The 24,177-nt window shown below is 47.2% G+C and overlaps 1 protein-coding gene across 2 annotated transcripts; it reads right to left on the bottom strand.

Annotated features, from left to right (window-relative positions):
* Positions 1-660: 660 nt before the first annotated feature.
* LOC123348965 (somatomedin-B and thrombospondin type-1 domain-containing protein-like) lies at positions 661-23,346 on the bottom strand. Of its 2 annotated transcripts, XR_006573291.1 has the most exons (6): positions 22,880-23,201; positions 13,609-13,803; positions 12,509-12,587; positions 9,403-9,579; positions 7,777-8,761; positions 2,076-2,209 (listed from the first exon to the last, which is right to left on the bottom strand). XR_006573291.1 is itself a non-coding variant. In XM_044986674.1 (5 exons), exons 1-5 carry the CDS (start codon positions 23,103-23,105, stop codon positions 2,092-2,094), a joined length of 795 nt encoding a protein of 264 aa, XP_044842609.1. In that variant the 5' UTR covers positions 23,106-23,346; the 3' UTR covers positions 661-2,091. The 2 variants fall into 2 exon arrangements, 1 of the variants encoding a protein (XP_044842609.1); XM_044986674.1 differs by lacking the exon at positions 7,777-8,761 and having other exon boundaries at positions 661-2,209; positions 22,880-23,346.
* Positions 23,347-24,177: the final 831 nt, after the last annotated feature.

Raw genomic sequence — 24,177 nt, forward strand, 5'->3', positions numbered from 1 at the left:
TGGTCCATGCTCCTTGAAGCCTGAAATCAAAGGACTCCATTCTCCATGGCACCCTGGACTCCCGTCGGGTTCAACAGGCCTGATCGTGAAATGGAAACTTTGCACAAAGGAACATAGGACTGGAAGGGACTGCCTGAGTCACCGAGTCCAGTCCCCTGCTATTGCAAACAACTCTCACAAATATACAGTAACTCCTCACTTAAAGTCATCCCGGTTAACGTTGTTTTGTTTTTACATTGCTGATCAATTAGGGAACATGCTCGTTTAAAGTTGCACAATGCTCTCTGATAATGTTGTTTAGCAGCTGCCTGCTTTGTCTAGAATCCTGTGGCACCTTATAGACTAACAGACGTTTTGCAGCATGAGCTTTCGTGGGTGAATACCCACTTCATCGGACTTCCACGAAAGCTCCTGCTGCAAAACGTCTGTTAGTCTATAAGGTGCCATAGGATTCTTGGCTGCTTTTACAGATCCAGACTAACACGGCTACCACTCTGATGCTTTGTCTACTGCTTGCAGAAAGAGCAACCCGTTGGAGCTAGCTGGTGGGGGCTTGGAACCAGGGTGGACCAGCAGCCCCCCACCCCCACGGCTCCCCACTCCCCTAATTCCCTGTGTGGCAGCTTCCCAGCAGGCTATCAATTGCCAGCAGTTCAGCTGTCCCTCCCACCACTGCCATGCGCTGCTCCTGCTCTCTGCCTTGGAGCTGCTCCCAGGAGCCTCCCACTTGCTGGGTGGGTGGGCAGAGGGGAGGAAGAAGGGGTGCTAATGTCAGGGTGTCACCCTCTCTCCCCCCTACACTCCTTTACCCCATCCACAGAGCAGGGGGTGGACAGGACACGATAGGGCTCAGGACAGCGGGAGCTTGCTGGCAGCCTCTGCTGTCTCAACTTGCTTATCTACTTAAAAAGGTAATGTACTTAGAGTTGGGACAGCACACTTAAAAGGGCAATGCGTGTCTCTCACACATGATGTGTCTGTTTCTCTCTGCCATGCTGTCTCCCCTCCCTCCATTCCTGCTGCCTTGTACAGAGTGAGGCTACATTAACAATGGGTTAACCCTTGAGGGCTCAGCTGAGAGCTAGTTCATCATTTAGCAGTAAGGCAGTCCCTGGGAAATATCCCACCCTCTGACTCCTCCACCTCAACCAAGCTTCACAATCATCATTGCTCTGTACAGTATTACATTGTTTAAAACTTGTGTTGTGTGTCTGTATACATAGAAAATACAGTCTTGTCTGGCAAAAAAAATTTCCCTGGAACCTAACCCTCCCTCTTCCTCCCCATTTACATTAAGCGAAATCCAATTTCCCCATAAGAATTGAAGTAGCATTTTTCAGGAACATAAATGTAACGTTAAGTGAGGAGTTAAAACTGTATACCTCAACGGAAGCAGGATCCAGCCCAATGGGAGCGGAGGATGCTCAGCAATACGCAGGAGGCACTCAGCACCCTTCAGGATCAGTCCCTAAGGACTCACACCTCCTCTCACTGAAGTAAATGAGAGCTTTGCCCCAAATTTCAATAGGTACAGCACTGGCCTCTACATTAGACCAGGAACCCAACATAAAATAACAAAAACACTGGGGGAAGGTAGGAGTGCCTCCAGGCAGGGGGGGTTATCTGTATGGAGAGGAGGCAGTTTGAGTGGACTCATTTTGCATGTCTCTTGTTGGCTACTTAGCTAGGTTTTTAAACAATACATGTATATTAATTCGTTTTTTAATTCTCTTATTTGGTGGCTTCTTGCTGGCAAGTCTCAGGGAAGGAGGGACTTGGAAGTAGAGTAGGCGACTGACTACCCAAGTCAGGGTGGCTGCTCTCAAGCACAGGGGACATTCATGGAAGGAAATGTGGGGACAAAGAGACTGAAGTTGCTTTGTCAGCCTGTCTTCTTCAGAGAGCCAAGAGCGTGGGTGGATATGAAGGGGTTTTCAGCCTCAGAACTGGCAGGTGGCAACCTCCTTGAAGCAGTCCAAGAGCGGCTTTACTGACTGATCAGCAGGTGGGATGGGGTTGTTACCTCAAACTTTGTGCCAAAGCCACGATCATGTGACTCAGGCTTGGAGGCGCTGGGCCAATTCAGAGGAGTTAGATGAACAAGAAACTGTGAACGGAAGGACAGGAGCAAGTGTCCAGCTGGCGAACTCTCCTCCAGGTTCCTCTGCACCGGGGATTCCCCATGGCCTGCCAGTGCAGCAGCTGATTCCTGGAGGAACAAAGCAAAAGTGGGGAGGAAGGGATTAGTGTATGAACTCCTTCAAGGACAGTACCTGAGTGCATAATGCACCATCACTAATGGGGGCTCCAGCAAGGCTGCTAAGCAGGAAGCTGGCTGCTCTGTAGAAGTAGCCAATCACCCAGCCACTGTTTGAAGTCAGCCAATAAATCCTGAGGCTTCTGTCTGACATCAGTCTGCACCCACTGGGCCTGATATTGATGTCACATGGGGAAATCAGTGTCAACTCTATTGATACCAATGGGGTTACATCAGTGCAAAAGCAGTGTAACGTGAGATCACAATCAGTCCTCTTGTACTGAAGCATTTGATAAGTTGCAAGCCACAGGCAAAGTTCACTTCTTCAATGCACATCACCAGCCTCTACTAGACCTGGGCGAATAAGGGATTTTTTGGTTCACTGGTAATTGAGCGGCTGAGGGAATAAACTAATTGTTAAAGTTCAAACAAAATATTTTGTTTCAATTTTGAGCATTTTTTTTAAATTTGATTTTTTTAATAAAGTGAAGGAAATTTTGAAACTATGTTTCAAACAAAAAAATATTTGTTTAAAAAGTGTCAACATGAAACGTTTTGATTTTTTAAGTTTTTTTCCAAACCAAAACAATTTGGTGAAATCTACAGGAATTCATGAAATATTTTGGTGACACCAAAAAAAAAAAGTTTTGTGCAAAAAAATTCACCCAGCTCTAGTCTCTTCTGTATCCTGCCAGCTTTCCTTGGGCAGAGCTCTCACTGTCATCCATAGATGCTGCAGACTCATAACACATTCTTGTTCAGTAACACAGAGCCATGCAGTACGGATCTATTTGTATGGCAGGAAAAGAGCAGAAACATCACCGTCACCTTCTAAACTATTTTCTCCTAGGTTCTGAATGTTCCCAGCAAGTTATTGAATGTGTTTATCCTGAACTGACTAGAGAAATGTTCCATTTTAAGCAAATGTTTTTAAATACTTACCCTGATGTGAGCTGGGACTCACAAACGCTACATCTACACATTAGACATACTCGTGCTAGCTGGCTAAAAATAGTGGTGAAGCCACGGCAGCACAAGCTAGCACATACCCACAAAGTTCAGGAAGGCTTGTATGCAGCGCAGCTACCCTGTGCCGACACTTGCCACTGCCCATGCTACGCTGCTATTTTCAACATGCTAGCTTGAGGAGAGCTAGCAAGAGTATGTCTAACATGAGCTGGGAATCACACCCTCGCTCTTGTGTAGGCGTACCCTTAATGTTAGCACAAAAAGTGTTGGCCAGAGACAGGGAGCTTGAAATTTAGCCATAGAAAAAAGGTATGGCATGGGCAGCAGCACTGCAAACTTCTCCCATTACACACGCACTACCACATGCCAACAGGTCTCAGCCTGGCCCTTTCGGAAAAGCACAATGGCTCGTTCAGTCCTCGCCACAGCGCCAAGAGCTGTCAGCAAAGTAGGTAGAATGATCTGTTGCTCCTGTTTGCTTTATCATTCTCAGAAGCCCGAATGATCACTGCCTATTGTACAGAGACAGCAATGCTGTTGGTTAAATGAGGTGCCATGCTCCAGGGTGCAGTTTTATACATCACACATGGTCGGGGGGAAATGAAACGCACTCTTTTCTGGCTTTGGGTCATTTCAAGGAACTGGGGTTTGCATAGGAAGAATCAAGATCCTAGATATTACAGAGCAGGCTACATACATGGACAGGTCCCACATGTTGTATGGTTCTCCTCCTCCCCGGGCCACAGCTTTATCTTTAAAAGGCTCGGTTCCTTCAACATAAAGTACACTTGCCAGCTTTGGCCCTGCCGATAGGAAACGCAGTCTGTGTTCTGTTTAGAGGAATGTTCCCCCACTTCCCTATCTGGATGTACCAAGTGAAGCTGTTTGTGGGCGGCAGTCACCACATCTTGTTTAAGACTATAAAGAACAGCTAATCCTCACAGGCACCAGCCCCCAGAGCAGTTTGTAGCGCATGCTCATCACAGACATCAGTGCTTGTTGCTTAGTATTCTGAGGTCTGGTACCATTTTTAAAAAACCACCACCACCTGTCCTAAGATTGCTGGATAACTTTACAGCCCTGTCATGTTGGGCTTCTTACCTCTTACCCTTCCATGAACAAGGAGGCCAATCAAACTCCTTGGAGCATCCCAGGTGTCCCCACTTATGTGATGGCTGCTACTTAGCCATCACACTGGGCACCTCCAGAGCTACAAGCAGGAGCTGCTACATCTTGAGCCAAAGACCCAAGGCTCCCTAGCTGTGACTGTAACAGATTCACATTCTCTGCAGGTCAGGCATGGAGAAGGAACCACTCGCTAATGGGTTACATAGGCAGCCTTCAGAATCTCCTGTTAGTCTGCACTGGCTACTCAAATGCTTGAATTGCGCCAGGCTAGGCTGAGAGAGAGACAAAGACAGGAAATATTCAAAAGTACAACACCGCTGCTGAATTTATTTTAAACTCTCTCTCTCTGAAGTTTTACTTCCTGACAATCATTCTGGGAACAAGTAGTGAATTAAATGCTGGTGCCAGCTGTCAAACCGACAGCGCTAGAGGACTGAAGTGTCGAGATGGGATGGGTGTGACCCAGGCACCAGCTGCACACGCTTCCCTCACAGTGCCTCAGCCAGGAGCTGCAGTGACCCCCCTCTAGGAACGGCAGATAGTTCAGCCTGCATGATCACCAGCAAATAGATCAATTTATCCTATTAGCATAACTGGAACGGTTACACAGGCTAAAGATTGAAACCAGTGTACTTTGTGGGGAAGGGAGGTTGGGTGCACAGGATGAGAGTTCTACGTAGATCTGGCCAAGTGCTCACTAATACTGCAAAGCTGTATCCCAGCCCCTGCCAGCCGCTGCTGCCTACTTCACCCGGGCTCACAGATTCTGGCCTGAGGAGTTTAGCAGGACAAGAGCTCCCCTAAAATGTTTCAAAACTCAGTCGATACTCTGATATGTCTAGCTACTCTACTGGAGTGGCAATGCCCTCCAACACACGTGCTTCTCCCATCCCACCTGCTCCCCTTCCTTCTCAGAGATCATGGCTGACCAGCTCCATATGCCCCCCCCTCACATGCCATCCCTGCCTCCATCCCACTTGGCCGGTCCTTAAAGCCTATTTCTGGAAGGAAGTGAAAAGGGAGCATCATGCACCAGTGCAGTGCATAAGACATGCCCGTATAAGACATTCCAAACAGGTCTCAGCTCCACCACCAAATACTGTGAATCGCACACAGGACAGCAATTAGAGAAATCAATAAAACCGGCCCCCATAACTTGCACAACATTTCGTGGTAGCTTTAGGAAGAGCTATCTTCTAATGTGTGAATCATAAAAATACTTCCCACCACCCCAGAAGAGATCCAAGCCCCATTGCTCCCTCAAGAAGGTAAGGCCACAAATCCAGTTGAAAGGAACAAAAGAACCAACAAAATCTCTTACCCTGAAGTAAAAGCTAAAATGGCTCAGAAACTTGTTGGGAATTCTCTTTGCTTTCAAACAGCAGGGGGAGTTGTGGTGGGAGATGAAAGGATTGAGGTGATGGGGAGTCAAGGAATGAAATGAATGGAAACAAGATGACTGCCAAGGCTGGAATTATTCTAATCACTCAGGGATTTTAATTTATTGGGGGTAATCAACCCGTTAAGATTCCCCCATTAAGGATTTCATCACAGAAGGTTTGCCTTGTTAAGGGCTAGAGCGGTGCCTTGCCTTTAGATTATTAAAGGTGAATTCATTTTAATTTTTTTTTAAATCTCTACATGACTTCCTATTCATTAGTCTCTTCATCATAACTCTGCAGTGCATAGCCCCCCCCCCCCATAACAGGAATGGCATTATACACAATGGCATCCCAATGGATTTGTAGGCTGTGCCATCTTGCCTTCAATTGGCCAACTGCACATTCCACCACCAGCCTGAAACTGCTAATTAAGCTTTCTTCTGCCAGGTGCTCTCACATCAGAGTAGGGCTTCATGAACCAGGGCAGTAGAAGGTAGGCTCCCAACATTAGGCACGGACACCTCACTGAGCTATATTGGGCCAAAATAAAGTCCCACCTTGTCCAAATTTGAAAACAAAAGATCACCAGAATAACCTGGCATCGTGCACCCTGCTGGTATGTCCCACGTTGGTGCCCATGAGCCTCTATCCATGGTCAAGCAAGGCCTGCATAATGAGTGAGTAGGGTCCTTTCTGGTTTACATACTCATGTGCACTGGGTGGAGGCAGACAATGGGCATGTGTGCCATCAACGACCCCAGCACCGTTCAGAAAGCCCATTCGCTCAAAGCCCATGATTAAGGCTAAGATTTTGTCAGGGATATTTTTAGTGAACGTCAGGGACGGGTCACGGGCAATAAACAAAAACTCACAGAAGCCCATGACCCATCCCGGACGTTCACTAAAAATATCCCTGACAAAATGAGATGGTGGGCTCAGCACCCACTGCTGGTGGGGCTCCAGGGTCCTCTGCCTGCAGTGAGTCAGAGCTCTGGGATCCCTCTGCAGCAAAGACATAATCTAAGTGATGTTAGGGCTGGTGGAAGGTGCCAGATTGACAACCCAGAAGGCTATCCCCAAAACAGATGTGACAGGCAGCAGCAGTGTAAGCTTCCCCTACCTGGCCCCAGTGCTATCTGGAAGGACCATCTCTAGTGCTGCAAGAGGCATTCACTGTCCAAACCCCATTCAACCCTTGGTCTCCTTGACAAGACGGCCAACTGGTGCCAATTCCCATGAAACTTATTTGATTCAGCTTGGAAGCCAGACTGGTCAAGTTCACTACGTTTTATAATCTGTTTCACTTCCCAGCTTTTCCATGCACCTGGAAATGGATTAGCTCAGCAACTCATCTCACATACACCACTATACAGCAAACAGATGGGAACAAATTCCATCTCTGCTGAACTCGAAAGGATTCAAGCCAGCTCCTTAGAGATGAAAGGCACCATGGGTGAAATCTTGACTCCAGTCAAGTCAACAGCCACACTCCCACTGGCTTCAACGGGGCTAGAATTTCACTCCATATTCCATTAACACTGCCCTAAGCTCGCCAGTTTTCCAGGTTGCCATCAGAGATTACTATTTTTAACAGAGACAATGCCGTTTTTCTTGCCCTATACACTAAAGTGTTAGAGCTGAACGAATGACCATATTCCCCGCCCCCCCAAAAATCAGTTAAACAAAAAATTTGTTTTGGGTCAAAACAAAAAACATTTAATTCAATCCAAAATGACTTTTAAGGTTTGTTTTACTTCTTTTGTTTTCAGGTGGCGCTTTTTTTTTTTTAAATAAAAAGAGCTAAATTTCTAAGCAAAATGTAGTTTTGAAATGAAACACTTTGACTTTTCAAAGTATTGAAATGAAATATTTTAGCTTTTTGGAATTTCCTCCCCCCAGGCAAAACTCTTTACTGACTTTGACCCAAATGTGCAAATAGTTCCAGTCAACCCAAACCTGCATTTTTCCATGAATAAACTGTTTGTTCAAAAAAATGTCACTCAGTTCTATAAAGCTATGAATGTAGATGATGTTATTCACCAGACAGCTCGGTAAATGAGGGAGGGTCTCTTTCCACACCCCTGGGAAGGAAACTGGGCTGCAGATATTTTTCATTTCACCTAGTCCGATGCTCTTCTTTGGCTCCAGGATTTCCAACAAAATAACTAGTACACTTTTTAGTTCCGCTGACCACATCAGTTGGGTTCGCTGCTCTTTATCTAAAGATCTTTGCAACTTTCATACTTAAGCAGGGGGAAGAGTGGGAGGAAAAGAATCCAACGTGACTTGTTCTCATTAAAAGCCATGGGCAGCCTCTACCTAAAAAGGCTATTACTGGCTGCGGTAGGGGTGTGTAATATATAGCATGTTTTCAAGCCTCATAATCCTTGTTTATGGTTAGTATTTAAAAACAGAGCTATTCATTTCAATATTAAAGTTAGCTACAAGCAAAACACCCACAACCCTGCCACACAGTCATTTCCAGTGCTGGATTGCCCTGCAGTTCCACAATGAGTTTTTAAATATGTTAAAAACAAAATTAAATTCCACCTGTTACACAGACGTAACTAGGAAGGGAACTGTGTGAGAGAAAAGTGGAGGGGCAGTGGTGTCTAGTGGCTACAGCAAGGCACGGCAAATCAGGACTCTATTCCTCCACTGACTTGCTGTGTGGCCACAGGCAAGTTCTTCCTCTTCTCCTTTGGCCCACCTGTACAGTGCGATTAATGCCTGCAGAAGCAATTTGAGATTCCTGGGTGAAAGGTGCGATAGTGCAAAAATTTGTTTTGATCTCCTGTTACACTGGCTACCAGTCTTCAGCACCAGAGCGCCAGTGTCTGGGGACAGGGAGAAACACGCTATTCTGAACCACCCAGTTAAGGTCACTGGGGGAAACACAGTACAGATCTAGATGAGCCACAGGTCCACTCAAATGAAGTAAATGGTTCTTCTAACCAGTGCCAGCCTGCAAACAGATTTGGTTTTATTTGCTGGCCATGGGATGTTGGTCAGACGACAGGAGAGCCTTTTAAAAAAAATAAAAAAATCATGACTGTGCTACTTAAATTAGGAGGCAGTGAGATTTAGCAGACTAATCACAGGAGGTCATGAGTTCCCATGCTGGCTCCGCTCCGCCACTGGCTTAGCATGCAACCTTGGCCAAGACCTTTCATCTCTGTCTCTCTCTCTCTCTGTGTCAGGGGCGGCTCTAGGATTTCCGCTGCCCCAAGCATGGTGGCACGCCGCAGGGGGCGCTCTGGCAGTCGCCGGTCCCACGGCTCCGGTGGACCTCCTGCAGACGTGCCTGCGGAGGGTCCGCTGGTCCCGCGGCTCCGGTGGACCTCCCGCGGGCATGCCTGCAGATGCTTCACCGGAGCCGCGGGACCAGCGGACCTTCCGCAGGCACGTCTGCAGGAGGTCCACCGGAGCCGCCTGCCGCCCTCCCGCGGGACGCCGCCCCAAGCGCGCGCTTGGCGTGCTGGGGTCTGGAGCTGCCCCTGCTCTCTGTCAAATAATGATTATAATGTCACCTACCTAACACCTAGTGTTCAGTGAGGATTACTTAACATATGTACAGGGCTCTGAAGATATAAAGTGAGAAGTGAGGGAGGAATATAAAAATCCAATCTGAAGAGACACGAACAAGGCAGGATTCAGGGCTCTTACTTTTCGCTTCCACTGCCATCCCCGTAGCAATGCAGACTCCTGGAATCCAGGGCCGGGTGCTGGCACTCCACACAGACCGTGTGCCCCTCGCTGAGATATCGCATCCACTGAGTATAGGAACCGCTCACCTGCAAACAGCCTTCCGTGATGGCTGTGATCTGGAATTCGACACAATACCTGCAGCAGAAATGACAGTCTCAGCTAGCTGAACAGCTGCGTTACAGACCTACCAGTGACCTGGGTGAACAAAGATCATTTTAAAAAAAGGGGAAGTGCATCACAAAACACACCATGTGCATTTACTCTGACAGGTTAGATTGACTAGCAACACTCAGCTCTAACATAGGTGCTTTCAACCTACAGATACCAAAGTGCTTCTCAAAAAGGAGGGTAAATATCGCTGATGCCCCTTTTGCAAGTAGGGAAACTGAGGTACACAGCAAGTAAATGATGCTCCAGGAATAGAGCCAAGGTCTGCTGACTCCTAATCTGGTGCCTTGTTCACAGGACCGTACTGCCCCCAGTGCTTAGTTTTGATTATTTATGGTAATTCTTCACAGGAGACTAAGACATGTCTTGTAGAATAATTCATAACAGCACCCAACTCAAGTAATTGGAGGTCTTTCTATAGCAATGTACTTGCTTTGAAGTGGGGTGAAGCTGCCATCTTTTTTATGAGGATCATCATGTTAACGGTGAGACTTAGCACTCTATTTGTGCCATGCTCAGATCTTGCTGTACTGATGTTTTTAACCAAACCTTAGAGGAAAGGCTAAGAACTGGCCTTGTTCAGTGAGGAGAATGGAAGTTTGAGGAGGTGGCAGTAACTGTGTGCAAATATATCACAGAATGGGGTTTTGCACAAGCAGGGCCAGCTCTACTGTTTTTGCCGCCCCAAGAAGCGCACCGAATTGCCGCTGCGGAAGGCGGGGGCAGTCCGTGTGCCCTTAGGGCAGCTCGCGCATTTCCGTGGCGGCTGAAGACAGAAGCTGCGCCGCCGCGAACAAGTGGACATAGAAGCTGCCGCTGAATCGCCGCCGCCGCAGAAACGCACGAGCCGCCCTAACGGCGCACGGACTGCTCCCGCCCTCCAAGGTGGCAATTCGCACGCTGCTTGGGGGCAAAAACACAGGGACTGCCGCCCCTTGCAGATTGCCGCCCCAAGCACCTGCTTGGGAAGCTGGTGCCTGGAGCCAGCCCTGTGCACAAGCAGAAGTTTTCCCTGCAGAAGCTTAAATGAGGGTGATGGATGTATGCACATTATGGAAACTTGTGCGCGCGCAAGGGTGCAGAACCAGCAAGTGCACAGCTGCCGTAGGGTGCCAGAGGTACCAATATCCTCCCTGTGACACTTACAGAATGGCAGGTAACAACAAAGAAAACCTCTCCACAGGAGCTTGAAATAAGATGCCGCAGAGAATCACCAGCCTGCAAAACCGAGTAAGGCAGGAGACAAGAAAACACGCAGCAATCCCCCTTAGTGATCTGCTACATGGGCCTGCAATAGCAAAAGCAGCCCCTACTGGGACGAGAAACAGGGAGGCAAGGCCAAAGTCAGCACCCTCACAGATCTTAGTTCTTTACGGTGAGCGTAAAGGAGGAATGTTTGCCAAATTCGTGGCTATGTCGAGAACCCCAGCCTGGCGACTGATCAGCACTTGCACATCTGTCTCTCACGGGATTTAAAGTGCATGAGAGCCACATGCAGAACCTTGATGCTTGCCAGTACCCGCACTGTGTAACGGTGACACTGGGGGAAAACGTGCAGCAGGAGCTTAAGGGAGCCAAGCCCATCAGCTGGATTTCCCTCCAGCTCTTGATGCAATCGAGCCAGCCAGTACAATAACCTGCCTCCTACACAGCAAGGATGCCCAGACTCTGCTCTGCTGGTACCCAATAGGGCAATTTACCAGGATCCCAAAGGGCAAAGCTAATTTGCATAAAACGGAGCCAACTGCACCTGGCTCCACATTTAATACAGAGCTGCTGCCCACAGAGACTACAGCTCCCAGCATGCTGGAGCCTCCTTAGCCTCCGTAGCCCATGCTTTCCCGTTAATGCTGAGGATAACTGTGGTTCACACTGTAGCCCAAATGGCTATCACCATTACAAAGCTGAAGATCAACTGTAAACAAGATACACAAGGATAAAAACAGGGGGTCCATAAATGCACTCCTCTTTGACAGCAATTAACAGGCATCAAGGGCCTATACAGTTGAGATAAGAAGTTCCTACGTCAGTGATTGATTTATTCTAAGTACCATGACAGTACCAGTGCATACACACACACACATTCTTCTGACTATTTAGGCCATGGTCTATGCTGGAAATCTATTCATGGTAAAACAAACAGCAAAGAGCACAGCGAGACAGACTACCCTGCCAGCAAGCCCAGCACATGATGATGGGAGAAAAGGGCACTGGACCCCGAGAGAAGTAGGTCAAGGGAACAGGCTGAAATGACTGCGCTTTGCTTACGCGATTCTAAATAGCAACAACTACAATTCAGCTCTCCCCATCACGCCAGCTTTACATCCGTGGAGTCCCGCTGACCTCAGTGGAGTTACTCCTGGTTTACACTGATGTTCCCGAACAGAGTCAAGCCCTTTATTTTGTGACGTTGGTGCTGCTCTGGAATCAGGCTTTAAGGGTTTGTGGGATCTGGACTTGTAGATTCGGTGTTTCCAAACCTGCACTTTAGCTTCCACACTAAATTGTACACCTGGGTTCACACTTACTGAACCTGGGTCTTGCAACCACGCTAATGAATCCATACTGAACTACCCAGACCATCTGACTTGGGTCTTCGGTTTGACCTGTGGCCACATAGCAAAATTTCACAGAGGAACTCGGGTTTTGACCCACCGGCCCCCACCCCCCAGCCAGGTCATAGGACTAGGGTCCTGATTTGTATGTGGACCGAAGGGGAGTTTGGGCTCAAACCCGAGTCAGAACCCAGGCTTAACACGCCATGTAGACATAGTCTAGAGGTCTTCATCCTGTTGAACATTTGCTCTAAGACAAGACCCTGGGTGCAATCCTGCACATGCTGAAGCCAATGAGAAAAGGTGTGTGAAGTGTGATTACACTGCAGCCCCCTACTTACCCTGATCTTTCATTTTCGCTGGACGCAGCTCTCTTTTTCCTTGCATTCCCATAACCTCCTGTAGTTATTAATGCTGGAACTGTGCACAAAGAGAAATAGCACGCTTGGTAAGTGACACTACTCCACTGAGGCCACTTGTGCCTGTCAAACAATAAAGATTCGGGCTCTGATGGTCTTTAATGGCACATAATTTTTACTTTGGCAGGAAATCAAAGACAATTCCATATTATCAGTGAATATCCAGCATTTGATTGGAGATAAAAGGCAGTAAAAGGGGATGAATATAAATTTATCAGAGCAGTGCCAACCAACAGAGAACAAAATCACGGTTAATTTAATAGCAACTCTCAGCAGGTTTGAGTAAGCTGATTTAAAATAAACCTGAACTATTAAAGCCACACTAGTAAAGAAGCCAAAGCCAAACTCCGGTCCCAGAGACATCAGCAAAATAAATAAATCAATCTATCAGTTGTCAGTGGAGTTATACCCATAGAAAGTCAATGTATTCAAGATCAAATCAGCCTTTACTCCAGATTTACATCAGAAACTGGCACGCAAGAGAAACTGGGTGAGGAAAGGTGATACTTTGCCTCTGATGGGTGCCATTCCTCCATGACTTTTGCAGCTGATTTATAAAGCTACCGCTCAGCACCTCCTACGGCCAAATTTTCCCTCCTACTTACGAGAATTTTCCTCAACCGACTTAATAGAAATGACTCCAGATTTACACTCACAAGTGAGATCAGAATCAGACTCCTGGTGTTTTACTTTTGAAACATACCAGATTACACTAGACAGCATGTACGAATTAAAATAAAGGTCCCAGAAAGGATGCCCGCGAACCCCATATAAAAGGTTAAATTTGGTTCTCAGTAACGCTGGTGTAAATCCAGGGTAACTCTACTGACTTCACTGGAGCAACTCCAAATTTACACTGGTGTAACAGAGCAGAATTGGGCCCAAAGGCTTTATCTGCAAATAACTCCAGCCAACAAACACTATAGAAAAGATTTAGTGGCCAGACCCCTGGATTCAAACAAGCCCTCTTCAGCCCAGGACTCAGCCATGTGCCCAAGAGGTTGCGTTTTCAATGCACTTACTAAGTGACTGTTTGCACTCAGCTCCTTCCTGGTTCCAATACTCCACACAGCCAGCCTTCTCCTCTAGAGGAGGACATGCCTCGCCTCCATTTCTAGGCTCCTGCACGACGTGTCTCCTCCGAACTCGATATGTTGCCCGACAAGGCTCTGCACAGCCACTCCAGTCACTCCAATCGGATACAGCACAGGAGACCTCTGGGAGTGGGGTGAGAAACAACAATGTAGGCTGCAGAAATCGCTCACACAAGGAACCTTCCCCTGACTAAAGCTGCGGGATGCTGAGTTTGCAGCCAACCGAGACTGCCTGCCATATTCGGTCACACACAGAGCACTTCCCAGCAGTTTCAGTGGAAGGCCCCATGCTCTCATCGCAGGAAAGTACTTGACCCTGGAGGAAGTTTCAACAACTCAGGCTGGTCTGTGTTAGGGGGTTTTGCACCCACGTAGCTACACTGCAGCAAGGAAGCACTGCTGTAAAACGGTTATGCCTATTTTTATGGCCAAGTGGCCTGTACACACACACAGGTAAATTTACCCAGAATAATATTTTAGATTTCAAATAAAACCCCCCTCCTTACCCTTTTCAGTCACCAAAACAAACATGGTAGAGAAGTCTGTGAAGTTTGTCCCTGGAATGGGGTCATTGGGCCTTGTACTAGTAACACAAGCATTACAATAATATTTAGAAATAGCAGCATTCTGGGTTTATTCAGTGCATGTTTATGTTTTTGCTGCCTCTGTTACTGCTAATTCGGGAAATATTTACGCAGAACCACCAAGGGTTCCATCTTCCCCAGGGCCTCTCATCCACCTGGGTGGTAGTTTCATCCAGGCATCCAGCAAACTTTGGACTAGAACAGAACTCTGGGGCATTGGTCCTATCACGACTGAATGAGCGCATGGTCCTTAAACTGGCCCATAGGCCAGGGGTTCTCATCCTCTCTCTTTCTGAAGTTTCTCCCCCCCCCCACCCCACATGCTATAAAAAGGTCCATGGCCCACCTGTGCCACGACAACTGTATTTCTCCATATAAAAGCCAAGGTTGGCCTTAGGGGGTACCAAGCATGGCAACTGCCCATGGCCCCATGCCACAGGGTCCCCCACAAAGCTACATTGCTCAGGCTTTGGCTTCCGTCCCAGGAGGTAGGGCTCAGGGCCCCATGCAGTGGGGCTCCGACTTTCTGCCCTGGGCCCCAGCGAGTCTAATGCAGGCCCTGCTTGGCAGACCCTCCTGAAACATGCTTGCAGCCCCCCAAGGGTCCCCGGACTCCTGGTTGAGAGCCACTGCCACAGGCTACCTGGGAACCACAAGCAGAAATAGTTACAGGACTAAGCAGCAGGGGGAACATTTAAAAAAAATGAAGTCCATCAGGGTATTGGAGATGAGTGATTAGAGCATAAGACTAACAAAACTGAGTGTTGGGAGAACTGGTTTCCTATCCCTGGCTGGATCTGCCACAAGTTTCCCTATGTGACCTTGGGCAAGTCATTGCATCTCTGTGCTTCAGTTTCCTCATCTGAGATAGGAATAAATATTATTATAATTTATTTGTACTGTAATAGCACCTACCGACCCCAATCAGGGCTGAGAGCTTGCTAAGTGCTGTAGAAACACACAATAAAGAGATGGTGCCTATCCCAAAGAGCTTACCATCTAAGACAAGAGACAACAGGCAGATACAGTCGGATAGACCAGGGAGTACAAGGTAAGAGTGAGATGACAATGAACAGTGCATCCCATAAGCTGCTTTGAGGTAAAAATTCATCAACATTTGTAGAGTAATTTGAGATCCACAGAGGCAGGACATAGCTCTAGATTGGGACTCAGGAGTCCTGAGTTCTATTCCCGGCTCTGCCTCAAGCCAGCTATGTGACCCTGAGCAAGCCATTTCCCCCTCTCCAAGCCTCAGTTTCCTCCATCTGTAAAATGGGGCTAATGGTACTGACCACAGGTGCTGACTCCCTCATTTCCCCTGAGGTGCTTGATCCCCAATCCACCCAATGTCCCACCCCATCTCTGCCTCTTCCCACCCGGCCAAGTTCACATCAGTCAAGAACATGCCCCAAGTCCAGTTCCCATGCTCTGCTCACTAGATCACTCCCCCCCCTTTTTTTGCTTACCTGATGCTATTTTTTTCAGCACCTCCATAGTGAAATCAGATTCCTCTTCCCCACCTCATTTTCAGTCACCACTCCCCTTTCAAGCTTGACTCTGCTGAGGTTGCCACTTAAGAGCCCCAAGAACAAGTGGCACTATGCAATGTGTTATGATGATTTTATTCCTCACAGAAGGATCCACTGCAGATCATTAGACCAGAGCAGACAACACATCATTACATAAATCCCGCATCAGGTCCATCCTGGCCCCCATCTTCCTGGACAGGGCTCTAACCTGTCAAAATTATGTTCTGAAGTTTAAACTCTCAATATCACGGAGACACGATCAGCATCTGCCCCCATGGTTCTGTAAGGGGCTAAGAGCCTTCATGTCCCATTGAAGACATGGACATGCGGCACCTCACAGGACTGAGCCATTACGTAGGAAAGTAGCAACATCAGTGCTAGATTGAGCATCGGTTTGTTGCACTAATACCCCCCCCCCAAGATGATCCTGACAAACTCAGACCCTGCAGAAGAAAATCAGTGTATTATACAGTGTTTCATGAACAGCCCCCAAAAATATCCTTGCAGTCCTCCTATTTCATCCCAGTGTATTTGACACACACCAGACTATTCTGCACCTGAATCAGCAGGAAAGGAAGCCAGTATTTCAGCCTTGGTCATTCTGGCATCTCTGCTGTTCCAGACAGGCCTCTGGATGGCTTCCCCAGCAGCTTTCTATTGCCAGCCCTTCTGTGCAGTAATTCTTTTCTGTCTGGGATGTGCAGGCTACCTCACATCCTGTCTATAATTATCACTCCCTCCAACTTCAAGTCTTCCTTGTTCGACAGAGTAGTGACTGGGACAGTCACTGCCCAGACTGTCTGGACGTTTGCTCTATTTCAGTTTAATCCGGGTTTCCTATTTTAGAAAGTTCAGGTTCATACTTTATAATCCTAAAATCAACCTCTCCACTCTCCATCCACCTTCCTCGGGTTCTGAGGCAGCTTTCTACAAACACCTACGTAGAAACTGTGCAGAAAGCCATACTGTGCTACAACAGCACGTGTTCTATTGACAGACCCTGGCTTTCCATTGGACTCCCCAGACAGTTGCTTCTCTCTGCTGGTGATAATCATTCCTGTGTCCAGATGTTCCCATTCAGCTTCAGTCCCATTCACTGTGCATCTATAGCACTTAGCTATGCAGTCTCCTAGTTTAAGGCCAGAGTCTGTAGGACGCATGCTCACCAAGAGTAGTACTCCAGGAGTATCCCCCACTGAAATCACCATGACCACTTGGGGCATAAAGTACTACTTCAAATGAATACGGATGGCAGACTCTGACCCTTCACGCTAGGCTCAAATGCGAAGAACTCCTGAGATCTAATCCCAGCTCTGCCTTGAAGTTGGGGCCCAATCTTGAGCGGTGCCAACTGTCTCATCTCCAATTCAAATCAATGAAGAGTTCAGGGTGTTCAACACCTTACAACACTGATCACTTGCCACGTAGCCTCAAACTAGTCACAATGCCTCCATTTCTTCTTCAGTAACACACAGATAATCTCTAGTTACTGAATTAACTTTGTTTGAAACTGCTGCTCATATTATCTTCAGTATGTTTCCATACTCAGTATGTTTCCATTTTCAGTATGTTCCCATTCCCCTTGCAAAGGTTTAAAAAAACACCACAACCACACACACACCAATGTGGCATCATCCAGAATATAAACAAATCTGAACGTTTCATTTTTGTAACCATACGTCAATATCAGTAATTGGCAATAATGAGCTAAATGAGATGCTGTTCCGAAGATGCAGCAATAAACCCTAAATGCTTATTGGCTTGTACAACAGCCAACATGAATCCTCTAATGAATCCTCTTTGAAATCACCTGCTCTTTCAGCCAAGCTTGGCTTCAGGTATTAATACTACACTTTAAATATTTCATTGTAATATTACTTGGATAAAGTAAATCTGTAGTGAGGAAAAATAATTTGAAACAGTCTAGAGATATGATTCAATATCAAATACATTTGAGTTCCTTGCATCCAGTACAAATGAACCATTACTAATATCTTTTGCTCCAAGTTATGTATTTTTGGACATAATTCAGTGGCTAGTACATTGTTATACCTACAATACACCACTAGATGGTACTGTTTCAAAATACTATCATTTATTTATACATCACAATAACCAGTATTCATAACAGGTGGTTTGCTGCAAATTTTGGCAGCTTTTGCAAAAGTGACCTTCAAAGAGGGAAAACTGTACTTGCCTTTTTGGTTTATTTATAATGCATAAAAAGATTTTTTTTTTCCCCTGCTAGTTTTATACACTAGAAATTTGGCCGTTACCATTCCTTGTTTTCTTGGAAGACTCTATAGACAACTGGGAAACTAGAAGGAGCATTATATAACAAGGAAAGTGTTATTATTTGGATTACAGTAATGCCTCAAGGCTCCAGTCATGTTCAAGGGCCCATTACGTTAGGTGGTATATAAAAAACTTCAGGGGAAAGAAAAAACAACAACAACAAACAGTGCCCCAACCCAAGAGTTTCAGATTAGGTTGTGAACAAGACTCAACAGTGACTGACAAACAAATAGGAGACAAGGAGTAAGGAAGGACAGGGGTAACAGTAAGGAATCACATGGTTCCATACATCAAGTATTGCACAGCCAAATTATTGGATTTTTTTTTAAATAAATACATAAAATCAGCTATTCCTGACTGCTGCTCAATCTAACCATCACTGGGAGTGAAACCTAACTGAGAGGAAACAGGATTGACAGTCAATTACAGGATCTTTGGGGACCACATCCTGAAAGAAACCCTTCCCAAAGCCCCTCTTGTGGTCTTCAAACAACCCCCCAACCTTGAAAGATCATAAGCAGGCGTCTCAAAGTTCACCACCCTTGCCAGAAGAACAGATGCATAAACCTACAGACAACACCCCCCCAAACCCTCCCCCTGCACACACGCCTTTCAAGATCCGTCAGTCCTACACATGCCTATCACAACACCTTACCCAGTACACTAAATGTCCTACCACCACCTATGTGAGCAAAGTCAGAATCACTACACTCTCAAATGAGCTCTCAGAGACACAAAAACACCATGCCATCTGCGGGTGAACACTTTTCACAAAATGATCACTTCACATGTGAGCTCTCAGTCCTTGTCCTCAAAGGAAACCTGTGTCGCACCTTCAAAAGATAAGCCCGGGAGCTTAAATTCATGACTTTGTTAGACACTAAAAACCATGGTCTTAATAAAAAAAAAGACACTGGACTTATGACTCATTATGGCAATCTCTAACCCACTAACCCTCTGTGTCCTATGACTGCAGAGGTGTTCAAAGTGAAGTGGGCAGTTAATTCTATTTAGGGCGACTCAGAGTGTCAGCTTTCCCAGTCCTGCAGAAAAACTGAGTAGCTTGAAAGCTGGACTCTTTCAGCAACAGAAATTGGTCCAATAAAAAAAAAATACCTCATCCATCTTCTCTCTCTAATTAGGTTTTTGTTAATTCCAATACCTGGCATACAATTGGGAAGAAAGTTCTCCTGGTTAATAATTCAACCCCCAGTCTCTTCAGCTGAGGGCTGAGAACTCTTCCACTTCAGTTACCTAGTCTTCCAAGGAGGCCTTCAGGGAAGATATGACTTGATAGTTCTAAACTAAGAAAAGCAAGATTTTTTTTTGATTTTTTTTTTTAAAAGGGAAGGGGAGTGAGGGGTTATTTTGTTTGTTTCACCCCCGCCCCTCCCCTCTGCAGTTCCTTTAACCAAGGACATCAGCAGCAGGTCTACCCTTAAAATTCTGCAGTGGTGCAACTGCACTGCTGTAGCACTTTAATGAAGATGCTCTAAACCCGGGGTCGGCAACCTTTCAGACGTGCTGTGCCGACTCTTCATTCATTCACTCTAATTTAAGGTTTCGCGTGCCAGTAATACATTTTAACGTTCTTAGAAGGTCTCTTCTATAAGTCTATAATATATAACTAAACTATTGTCGTGTGTAAAGTAAATAAGGTTTTTTAAATGTTTAAGGAGCTTCATTTAAAATTAAATAAAATGCAGAGCCCCCCGGACCGGTGTGAAACACACAAGGTGCTGCTGAATTACAATCCAGTCCACTGGCTTAGTGACCGTGTACAGAGGCTGTTTGAGCTCTCAGAAGAGCTCCCCAAGGTTTTGAATAAAAGTTTCACCAGAACTGTCCCAAAAACTACAAGATCCAGACGTTCATGGTTACCTGCTCTTTTTGAAAGAGTTTTTACCAAAGCTTGCTTCTTTGAACCTGGAGCTTCAGAAATCTCAGCTAACAATATTTGATAGCATTGAAATAATTAATACATTTAGAATGACAATCACCGACATTGTCCAGCACCTACAAGAGGAATGGGACTTTGAGTTTTGTTTTGTTTTTTTTAAACCACGAGCTTAGACAGTTTCTCAGCTGTCAGGATGAAAATGTAAAGCAAAAAGTCAGCTTAGGTATTCAGTTACAGCTGAGTATCCTGTTGGAGGATCTTGAAAAACGTTTCAGTGAGGGAAACTTTTTTGCTCAGTACACCTTTGTGACTGACCCATTCAACAATTCTGGTTCATCTTTTTTGGCTGCAAACAAACTAACTGCCTTTCAAGACAGATTAGCTTCCTTTGACTCTTTGGATTTAAGGAATCTCAAATCTCTTATGCTGAAAATGTGCGATGATTCAAGAATGAAAACATACTTCAGTCAACCTGGTGGTGCAGTACAGGAGTTCTGGAATAATGTGTACCTGTTTGAGGACACCTCCAAGCCCATAGCTAAAGTTGCTTTGCTTGTCCCTGTTTTCTACTACTGTGCTGTGTGAGAAGGCATTCAGTGCACTTCATTTCCTGAAAAACAAGTACCGAAACTGCCTCGCTGATGCTAACTTCGAAGCGTCTCTTCTAATTTCACAGGAGACCCAAGATCCTGCAGACTTTCCTTTCAAAGAGCTGCTGAATTTTTGCAATTAATCTGATCTATACAATGGATGTGGTAAAACCCAGAACTTTTATCATACTGTATTTCTAACACACAATATAATAGGATTAGGTTTGTTGTTCATATCATTACTACTGGATTGGATTAATATTTGTCTTTCTGAAATAAAAAATGTGGACCTATTTGCAGATATGTTTTATCATTATTATTTGGAGTTCTATTATGTCAAAGTATTTTTAAATTTACTTCAGAATTGTTGTACAGACAACCACTTTTACCAAAAAATAAAAAATAAAGAAACAAGAACATGCAAAGCACTCTGAGGCCACCAAAAAAATTGTGAGACCCCCCACCCTAGGGCACGGTCACTGGGAATCATGATGCGTCTGTACTTCAAACACTCCCCACATGTGAAACAGTTCAGTTCCCAGTGGGCCTGTGTCCACACCACTAAAAGCCATCCTGACATCTAGCACCAACAGGACAGACCCCCTCAGTGGCAGCCTCAGCCTAGAGGAGCCAAGTCGGAAAAGTGACTGAGCTCTTCTCTCATCCCTGGAGTTAATCCCTCTAGGTCAGGGCTGAGACAATGCAGATGTCGTTTGCATTGTTGCAATCCATGCTGTGCATGTTGGGTACACAGGAGTTTTTAGTCTCCAGAACTGCCAACCCAGCCCCTTTCACCAACACTAAATTCAATTTAAAAATAATTAAATGAAGTCATTTCCCACAGGGAATTTTCCCTCAAAGTAGTGCTCCCAAGAGATCACGGAAATGTTTGAAAACTTTGTTAGAGCAGAGCCAAACTGAGAAAAAATATGGAGACCGAGACTAGGACACCTAAGAATACTATCTGTGTGTGCATCTGTCTCTTTGAGGAAATTGCTTGTGGGAAACAGGCAGGTGATTGCACCAGTCTCTGGACAAAGTTACCTCCCTGATTAAAGATTTGCACTTTGCTCTAAAGCATTTTATTGCTTGCTCCACTCCCCTGCCATTGTAAACTGCACATCAATATGAAAACACAACTGCCCATGACTGGGGCTCAGGGTCCAGCCCGCTCACATCCCAGCCCGAACCCGTACAGAGTTTGAGAGCATGCTGACTTCTGAGGAGCTGTAGCAATTTACACCAGCAGAGGATCTGGTCCTAGAGTTAGCAATTCATTAATGAGAGGAAAGCAGGTCTTGTGATTTAAGCACAGGACTGGGACTCAAGAGATCTGGGTTCTTTCCCCATTTCTGTTACAAGACTTCCTGTGTGATCTTGGGAAAGTCATTTAAGCTCTGTGCCTCAGTTTCCCTCTCTGTCAAATGGAGCTATTATTTCCTTATTCCACAGAAGTTTCTGAAACGTAATTAATACTTGTAGAGGTGCTCAGATACTATAGTGATACACGTATCACTAAAATAATAAACTTCACCTGAGTAGCCTCATGACATGTCCTGAAGGTTAGTTGACTCTAATTTTAGAGGCAAACCATAAATGTATCATCATACTGCTGCCTCAGAAAGTTTTACCTCTCTTGTTATAAGTAGTGCCTGGGGTTCCTATAACTGGAAGAGATGAGAGAAAACCAGCCTGTGTATTGTGTGCATTTATGATGGCCTGTTTGGGGGTTTCTCCTGCACAGCCAGTTCCCTCTGTTGTTGGGGTGGGAGGTTACACACACTAACAGGGGATGCTTCTGAAAACAGACACACATTACGGTCCCACACGATACCGAAACGGAGAAGGAACTTGGGGCAGGTGTGGGATCTGAAACTGCTCTTTAGCCATTTTTTGTTTTAACCAGACTAGATTACTTTCCAGTTAATGGCACCCCTTTAACTTCTAAACACCAGGAAAAAAGTGGGGGTGCTAAGGGAGACTGCAAGGCGTTTATCCCTTGGGCCACTGGGCATTTTTCAGATCGGACCAGGAGCTGCCCAGCAGCACAAACCCTAGTCAGAAAAACCCAGGGCAAAGTAACAAATATTGAGCCAAACCCTGAGGGGACTGGCACCTCTTCCTGGCCCCCCACACGCACTGGGGGCTTCAAGGAGACCCATGGGTGCTCACTGCCTCGCCTTGAGACCCACAGGCAGGTGGCACCTATGGGTGCCAGGCACCTTCAAAGTGACTTATGGGTGCTGAGTGCTCGGCACCGGGGGGTGCAGCCCCGCGGGCACAGCCCGTGCCCTCACCCACCTGGGCAGGCCTGCGGGTAGTCGTGGCAGCAGTCCATGGTGCGGGGACACGCCTGGTCGCAGTAGCAGGCGCCGTGGGATCGGTCCGGTCTCCAGCCGCGGCTGACACAAGCCAGGTCTCTGCCCCGGCAGCAGCGCCCCAGCTCGGCGCAGCCGGCCTCCGAGCCGGGCGCCAGGAGCAGCAGCAGCAGCGCGGCCGCCGCCAGCCAGCCGGGGCCCCGAGCCATCGCCGCGCCCGGCTCCGGGCGAGGGCAGCAAATGCAAATGCAAACCGGGCCGGGCCGGGCCGGGCAGGCACCGCGTGGGGAGCCCGGCAGCTGCCGCCGCCGCCGCCGCAGGGGCGCGGTCCCCAGGTGCCGCTGCTGCTGCGGAGCAGGCGCCCGGCGGAGGCGGTGCCAGCGGCTGCTCAACTCATCGTCCCCGCAACGTGCTGAGCCTCGGGGAGGGGGCGAATCCCGCCGCAGCCGGGACTCCCTCGACCTGGGCTCAGCCCCGCGGCCGGCGATCGCGCTTTAAAGGAACAAGGCACCTTCCCCCCGGGCCGGCCTCTCCCCGGCCAGCTCTGACACAGCGGCCAGGAGCCGGGACCCTCCTACCCGCCCCCCGGTGCTCGGCGCTGGCGCCCTTGGACCCACGTGCCGGCGTCTCGGCTCACACTCGTGTGTCTCATCCGCACAGACCCGCTCAGAGCTCGGCGGGGCGGGGCTGTGGGACTCATTTCATTCACCTGCCCCCCCTCCCGCCCCCGCTTTCCTTCGGCAGGGCTGCGGCCAGCCATTGACCTCAACGAGTAGCGCTGAAAGTGCCTCTGCAGAGCCGCGCACACCCCTAACGAGGGTCCGGTAGCGCCGGGTTTCCCTTAGGCCAACATGAGCCACTGCACGAGGGCAGAGACGGCCTTGGTGTGGGGATTGTCTAGTGCAGTGGGGCCCGGGGACTGGTTGGGGGGACCCTACACGCTATGGCAACACAACTGGATAATCAACCCTGACCATCTGCTCTAACGCTCCAGAGATCTTCCGCTAGCAACGGTGCTGTTACATCATGTTGTTATATGTGAGCTGGGGCATAGCACCCGGGAGCCTAGTCATGGACCAGGGACCCCACTGTGCTAGGAGCTGGCCAAACACAGAACCAAAAGACAGTCCTTGCCCCCAGTCTCAGGTTTTCAGTACTTCAGACCATTGCTACGACCACAAGAGTATTTCCATTAGGCTAATTCTTTGCTAGAACATACTTATATCTGTCCTTGATGTTAATACACTTTGTTTCTTGACTTTAACCTTGCAGTGGCTGTGA

Source organism: Mauremys mutica, chromosome 13 (assembly GCF_020497125.1).
Source record: "Mauremys mutica isolate MM-2020 ecotype Southern chromosome 13, ASM2049712v1, whole genome shotgun sequence".
NCBI classification, from domain to species: Eukaryota; Metazoa; Chordata; order Testudines; family Geoemydidae; genus Mauremys; species Mauremys mutica.

What these genes read in the sequence shown, in the direction of transcription:
- LOC123348965 (XM_044986674.1), bottom strand. Translation starts at nt 23,105, where the DNA reads ATGGCTCGGGGCCCCGGCTGGCTGGCGGCGGCCGCGCTGCTGCTGCTG. An exon ending in TGAGTGCAAACAGTCACTTA is followed by an intron (nt 12,588 to 13,608) that starts GTAAGTGCATTG and finishes CTTTGTGCACAG; the next exon opens with TTCCAGCATTAATAACTACA. An exon ending in AGCGAAAATGAAAGATCAGG is followed by an intron (nt 9,580 to 12,508) that starts GTAAGTAGGGGG and finishes TTTCTGCTGCAG; the next exon opens with GTATTGTGTCGAATTCCAGA.